We start from the raw sequence: 7,308 nt of genomic DNA on the forward strand, positions 1-7,308 counted from the left end.
GTCCTCTATACATGGCAAGTCCCATTTTATTACCATGACAGTAAGTTAAGATTTTTAGCTGGGGAGAAAATGACAGCAATACAAGCTTGACTAACTTGTATGTCTGTCCTTTCAGATGAGCACCGGCTATCATTTTCATATGCTGGCGCCTATAGTCCCGACGTACATTTGATAAAAAAGCATGTCGAGCACAAAATGGTAAATAAAAAGAGAGGTTTTTTTTTTTTTTTTTTTTTGGCTTCAGGAGATGTGGTTTGCTCTGACAGCTGCATAGTTTGCAGTGGAGGCTAGCCAAGTCTTTCGAGGAGGGCAGCCGGGCATCAAACAAGAACACTGATTCATCTACTTTGTTCTGTCTGGTTGGTACCATTCAGCACACCCCCGCTTCATTTACTAGTCACTGTGCGCCGCGAAAGCCAAAACATAATCAAAGTCAAAAATAGCTGTTGTGACATCCTGCAAAATATAACTTTCTAGCGACACGGACCCTTTCTGTTGGCAATAACATGCCCCTCCTGTTTAGCTGGGTAGAACGGGGGCCCATTACATCCTTTAGGCCCTCACAGGATCATAAAACTGAGATGTGACTAAGGCTCAGAATATAAGTTTGACATATGGAACGTCCACTCTGGTCCCTGAGGTTTTGGAAATTGGCCCCTTGGGTCTCGTCCCAAAAATCAGCCTGAGGAACCCAATTACTCAAGAGACGACTTGCACACCTTCCCTCTTCTGGGCTCCTTCCGACACCTCATTTTGTTCTTGCTGTCTCGAAGGAAGAATAAATCTTTGCTTTGATAAATAATTGAGTGTCTTCAAATTTGTCTTTTCCATTCCTTGATCCAATGAGGTGTCTCACAGACAGCCTTCTAAAAAATTAATGAGCGGATCTCATGAATTATTAATAGATAATTAATTACGGCCGACAGAAAGAACATAAGGACTTGACAGGAAATTGATGGTGTTTTGACTGTCGACAGCGGCGTTTGAATTGTTATGGAGGAGTTTTGAATTGAATCTGCTACGCCTGTCTCAGTAGTGTCAGCCAGATGGGGACTGGGGGCAATACCTTGGTGGGGGTTACATTATGGACATAATTGGTGGGAGACCAACCAATATGTCAAGGTGACATCCTCCATTATTCTTCAGGTCTCTAGCTGTGTGTGTGTGTGTGTGTGTGTGTGTGTGTGTGTGTGTGTGTGTGTGTGTGTGTGTGTTAACATGACATCCCATCACATTCCAATATTGTCTGTTGCCCTTGATAATAATGTCAACTCTCTCATCTCAGATTCTTCAGCTGCTCGTGGTGTAGTGATAGTGCAACAGCAGCAGTGAACTGTTTGCTTAATTGGCTATCTTAACATCATACTTAACCATACTTAAAGGGTAATTTCACTAATTGTTTTGTGTATGCGCAATCAGCACTAATGTGTAATGTAGTCCACTGAAGTAATAAAGTCCTGACTCAGAGGAGGGTTCTCCTGCTCACAGTCTTTCCCACACAAACCACATACCAGAATGCATTGCTGCATGCTAGATTCTGTAGTTGTCTGTAAAAATCGTCTGCCCAAGGCATCCGGGTGGCGTGGCGGTCTATTCTGTTGCCTACCAACATGGGGACAGCGGTTCGAATCCCTGTGTTACCACCTGCTTGGTCGGGCGTCCCTACGGACACAATTGGCCGTGTCTGCGGGAGGGAAGCCGGATGTGGGTATGTGTCCTGGCTGCTGCACTAGCACTTCCTCTGGTCAGTTGGGGGCGCCTGTTCGGGGGGGAGAGGGAACTGGGGGGAACAGCATGATCCTCCCATGCACTACGCCTCCCTGGTGAAACTCCTCACTGTCAGGTGAAAAGAAGTGGCTGGCGTCTCCACATGTATGGGAGGAGGCATGTGGTAGTCTGCAGCCCTCCCTGGATTGACAGAGGGGGTGGAGCAGCGACCGGGACGGCTTGGAAGAGAGTGGTGATTTGCCAAGTACAATTAGGGAGAAAAGCCCCCCCCCCCCCAAAAAAAGTCGTCTGCCTGAGTGTTGGGGGACATCATTTCGACCTTAGTAAATGCATCTTAGTCGAGAGAATGAGGAAGTTTTTTGAGCAGCGTCTTTAGAGTAGATTAGACCATTAGAAACCTTGCGAGGCTGTATTTAGTTTTCCCATCCGCCAACTGATGTCACGACACGTCACTGGGCGACTAGAAAAAAACTCGGTTTCACCGCCGCTCCAGAGATGCAGACAATCGGGAACAACTGCAGGTGTTTTTCACGTGCTAGCCCTGTCGCAGATAGACAAATAAGGTTGACTGATTTTCCCCTTAACTGTTATTATTTTCTATGCATACATTTAATGCAGCAGTAGTTTGTACTACCAGCTCCTATTGGCGGTCTCACTGACGGTCCTTTCCTGGCTATGGACTTCTCCATCCATATATCGGCAATATGGGAGGTTATTTGGGTGGTGACATCAGAGTTTGGGCGCTGATAATTACTGTTGAATTTCCTATCAAAATCAAAAGCAAATGATCATGTTGTTCATGATCTGCTGAATGCTGTATGGACAACTAATTGATGAGAAATAACTTGAATTTGCACAAAATGCACAAAAAAATGGCAGTCGTGGTGAGAGGCTGGTTGTGTGTCTGCCCACCACGTTGCAGTGTACTCTGGTAGTACTGTGACAGTTCATGAGGCAGGTATGCAACTGTAGGGAAAGCGGTTCAGTGTCAAGTAGGCTGAGACATGCTCAGATTAATGTCAAGACAAAGACACCAGTGCTATTATATCTTGACAGGACGGTTGTGTTGTTGTGTAGTGCTGTGTTGTGTTGTGTGTTTTATCTTCAGCAGCAAGGTACATACGTGTGGTGACTGTAGCGGTGACTGGCTGGCTTCGACCCTGGTCTCTGAGAGCCACCAGGTTAACCGTGTACTCCTCTCCTGGTCTCAGACCAGTCTGCAGGAAGGATGTGATGGTGCTGGGTAGCTGTGCTGTCATCCCTCCATCATTGTCCTGGGTAGAAAAAAGTTTAAAAAGAGAGGGAAAGAGATTGGAGGTTAGAATTAAGGGTTTAACAATACATCAATCAACGAGCCAATATCATCGATGCAACATGAAGAAAACATCCATATCATCGTCTTTAAGATATGGGTAGGATGTGAATGTTTTAAAGCTCGGTATCTCTAAACCACTGAGCACACAGACAGACTCTTGTCAGTCCAAGGTGATGAAGCACACATGCATGGTTTCATAATTGGAAGGTCATCAGGGGCTCTTTAAGTTAACCAATAAAAAATCATTTGTGGGGGGGTCCGGGTGGTGTGACGGTCACAGGGATCGCCGGTTCAAATCCCCATGTTACCTTCGAGCTTGGTCGGGCGTCCCTACACACATAATTGGCCATGTCTGCGGGTGGGAAGCCGGGTATGGGTATGTGTCCTGGTTGCTGCACTAGCACCTCCTCTGGTCGGTCGGGGCGCCTGTTCAGGGAGGAGGGGGAACTGGGGGGAATAGCGTGATCCTCCCACGCGCTACGCCCGCCTGGCGAAACTCCTCACTGTCAGGTGAAAAGAAGCGGCTGGCGACTCCACATGTATGGGAGGAGGCATGCGGTTGTCTGCAGCTCTCCCCAGATCGGCAGAGGGGGTGGAGCAGCGACCGGGACGGCTCCGAAAACAGGGTAATTGGCTCGATACAATTGGGGAGAAAGGGTGGGGGGGGGGGGATATCGTCTCATATCGGTCGCAGGCCCCTGAACTGAATCAAGTCGACATCGTATCATGGCAGACTCAATGACATCACAAATATCGTACCGTTGTGCAAAGTATCGATATGATATATCAGGATGTAACTTGTGATTTACACCCCTAATTAGAATTCCTGTCCTTCCCTCATTGGTTGGTTAATTAGGGACATTTATTCGTGCGGCATTTTCTCATGCCTCATTATCCGGGAGACAAAAGCTTGTTGCTGCCAATAATAACTCACGAACAAAGCCACAGTATCCAATTCCAAGGGCTAAAATACCCCCGCTCATTACCACACAGTGGCTTTTCTGCACACCTCAACCCCCGAAGGAGAGGCCCGATTTTTTTTAGACGTACGCTCAACCACCGGTATGGTTTTACTGACAGCACATTCTGCAGAGGCAGCTATCTGTACATGACAGCATCCCCCCCACCCCCCCTCGCCGTCCTGCTCCCAAACGGAGCCCCCGCTATTAACAGCTGTTCTCCCGTCTCTACTTCTGCTTCCCTGTATAGGCTCCCTATCACGGCGGGGCGTCCGCTGCACTCCTGATCCAAGCTTCGCAACAGCCGGGGTGAGGGAGGCTGCCACTAAAATTGAACTTTGCTGTGCAAACTGGCTCATTTCTCGCCAGCAACTGATTTGATCACCACTACTCAGAACGTATGACCAAGACAACCAGGGGACAGCTATGCTATTCTGTAAACGAAAACGAGGATAGTCATGTGAAAAATAAGAAGGTGTGTTCATTTACTTAACCATAGTTAAATAGACAGAGGAGATGCAGTTGCCCACTGGGGACCGGGGTTCACGCCCCGGTCTTGTCAGATCCGACTATGGTCGGACTCGGTGAAGCAGCAATAACTGGCAACGCTGTCTTCGGGAGGGGGGCGGAGTCAGCTTGTGTTCGTCACAAGAATGTGTCTCTGTGTGTGTGTCGGAATAGCGGTCATTCGGCCTGGATTCGCCTTGTCACGGAAGTGGCGAGGCGTCTGCTTCGAGACTGCTGGCCGGAGAGATGCAGTTGGCGAACGCATGCAGTGCGAGGGTGGGTGTTTGAAGTAAAAGAGGGAGCGATCGGCCAATAAATTGGGAGAAAGAAGGGAAAAATCAGAAATAAATTTATTTTAAAAAAATAGACAGAGGAGCAGCACAGAGACCGTATAAAAACAGGGTTTGGGCCCCGGCGCCCTTTAAGAGAGGTACCCCACAACGGAAATGAACTGGAACTGAACTAATTTTTGCAGCACGGTGGCACAGTGGTTAGCGCGGTCGCCTCACAGCAGAAAGGTTCTGGGTTCAAGCCCCGGGGTAGTCCAACCTTGGGGATTGTCTCGGGTCGTCGTCTGTGTGGAGTTTACATGTTCTCCCCGTGTCTGCGTGGGTTTCTTCCAGGGGCTCCGGTTTCCTCCCACAGTCCAAAGACATGTAAGTCAGGTGAATCGGCCATACTAAATTGCCCCTAGGTATGAATGTGTGTGTGTGTGTGTGTGTGTGTGTGATGGCCCGGCGGCCTGTCCAGGGTGTCTCCTCGCCTGCTGCCCAATGACTGCTGGGATAGGCTCCAGTATCCCTGCGACCCTGAGAGCAGGACAAGCTGTTTGGATAATGGATAATGGATGAACTAATTTTACATTCAAAAAAATATATATGTAAAATATGCTAAATTAAACTGATAGGTGGACAGACTGACTGACTGTTCCACTGATTGAATAATTTGATTGATAAATTATTATGATTATGGATCAAGAAATTTGTTAGAAAGCACAACACGACCAATGGTTGAGGTCCTTTATCTACCCCCCCCCCCTCTCTCTCTGTCTCTCTCTCCCTCCCTGCATTTGGCAGAGCGGTGAACCCTGTGTTTTTCCCCACAGGGTAGAGCTTTTATGCCTACTTCCATTACAAGATTGTCCAAATTCACAATCCCCATTGCTGGATCAAATCCATGTGGGGTGGGACTGCTGACTCCTAATATGATTTCCCAAGTGGCCGGAGAGAGAGAGGGAGAGAGAGCAAGAGAGAGACAGACAGACAGATAGACAGACAGAGAGAGAGACACAGACAGAGCGAGAGACAGAGAGAGAGAGACAGAGGGGGGGCAACAGGCGCAAAGGCGAGCTATAGAGGGAGGGAAAGACACTGGAAGGGAAGGAATGAGAGATGTACAAGAAGGAGAGTCGGGGATCGAGTAACAGGGGTGAACACAGACAGCAGACGCAGATGGTTTCGGGGTGTAGGTCTACAGGGGCATGGATGGAAAGAAAAGAAAGGGCGGAAGGGACGGAGAACATAGCGAGAAAGAAAGAAAGAGGGCAGGTTGAAATAACGACACAAATGAAAAACGTCTCTCTCTCTCTTTCTCTCCGCAGTCACAGTTCCCATCTTCGGAAGGGCTCGGCGCAGTTGGATCTGCAGTATTACGGCCGGTTCATGGTCAGAACCAGGAAAAAGGAAAAACAACAACAAGAGAAAAACATTGAAAAAAACCTTCAGAACCGGGTTTTAGCCACTGAGCCTGGCCAAACCAAAGGAGATGTTCCCTGCAAGCACCTTGAAGGGGAAAACCAATTACAGTGAGAGGCTGTGCGATTACAGCACCTAGAGTACACACACACACACACACACACACACACACACACACACACAGCCCGAGGTTTACCGAGGGAATTAAAGAGGAAGGTTTTTCGCTTCCCGGCTTTGAACCCGGGTCCGTCATGGTCTTAGGACGGGTTATTCTCAGAGAAGGGCTTAATGGCTCATCCACCTAATAGCCAATAAGCTTTAGACAATCCGCTTGTCTAATTTGGTATAGGCCTAGTGATGGGAAAAAAAAAGAAAAGAAAAATCCACTTCAGTTTTTCCTCTTTCCTTTCACAGTAACTCGAAGTGGTTCGGCGTGGCGTTAGCGAGGTCTGAAAACAACGTGTTCGACGCTCGGCGCCACCGGTCAGCGAGCGGGACGCCAACGTTTCCTGGTGGACGGCACGCGTGTCTGTGCTGCTGAGGGTGGAGATTACTTTTCTTTAGTTCTTTATGGAGCTGGTCTTCTCAATGTGAGATGATTCATTAAAGAACCCAAGTTGAGGTCTCGACAACCCCCCCCCCCCACACACACACACACACACACACACACACACACACACAGTCTTACCTTGGGAATGAAGCTGATCTCCCACCCGTCGAAGGCGTAGTAGAAGGGCCGCCACTGGACCTCCACCGAGTTCTCGGTGATGGATTTAAAGATTAAACCATCGGGATTGGAGAGATCTGGAGGGGGGGCCGGAGAAGTATTACTGGTCTCCACCGGCCAGCGAGACCTATAAATCACTATGCCACCTCTCTGATGGTGTCCATCCTCCCCCTTCCTTCCTTCTTTTCTTTTCTTTCTTTCTTTGTCTGTCTGCCCGTCTGTCATTCACTGCTTCATTCGTTGTTTTGTTCTGTCTCTTTCTGTCAGTCTGTCCATCTGTCCCTTATGTCTGTCTGTCTCTCTTTCTCTTTCTGTCTGTCAGTCTGTTGACCTGTCTCTGTCTTTCTGTCTGTCTGTCATTCATTACATCCATTTGTT

The 7,308-nt window shown here is 48.3% G+C and overlaps 1 protein-coding gene across 1 annotated transcript in view; it reads right to left on the reverse strand.

Annotated features, from left to right (window-relative positions):
- tnr (tenascin R (restrictin, janusin)) overlaps nucleotides 1–7,308 on the reverse strand; it is a 160,674-nt gene that overhangs the window by 90,118 nt on the left and 63,248 nt on the right. The window contains exons 3-4 of the mRNA XM_056293922.1: nucleotides 6,892–7,007; nucleotides 2,852–3,002 (exon numbers count right to left, since the gene is read on the reverse strand). Of these exons, the coding sequence (XP_056149897.1) occupies nucleotides 2,852–3,002; nucleotides 6,892–7,007 (267 nt within the window). The remainder of the gene's footprint in view (nucleotides 1–2,851; nucleotides 3,003–6,891; nucleotides 7,008–7,308) is intronic.

Source organism: Lampris incognitus, chromosome 14 (assembly GCF_029633865.1).
Source record: "Lampris incognitus isolate fLamInc1 chromosome 14, fLamInc1.hap2, whole genome shotgun sequence".
Taxonomy (NCBI): domain Eukaryota; kingdom Metazoa; phylum Chordata; class Actinopteri; order Lampriformes; family Lampridae; genus Lampris; species Lampris incognitus.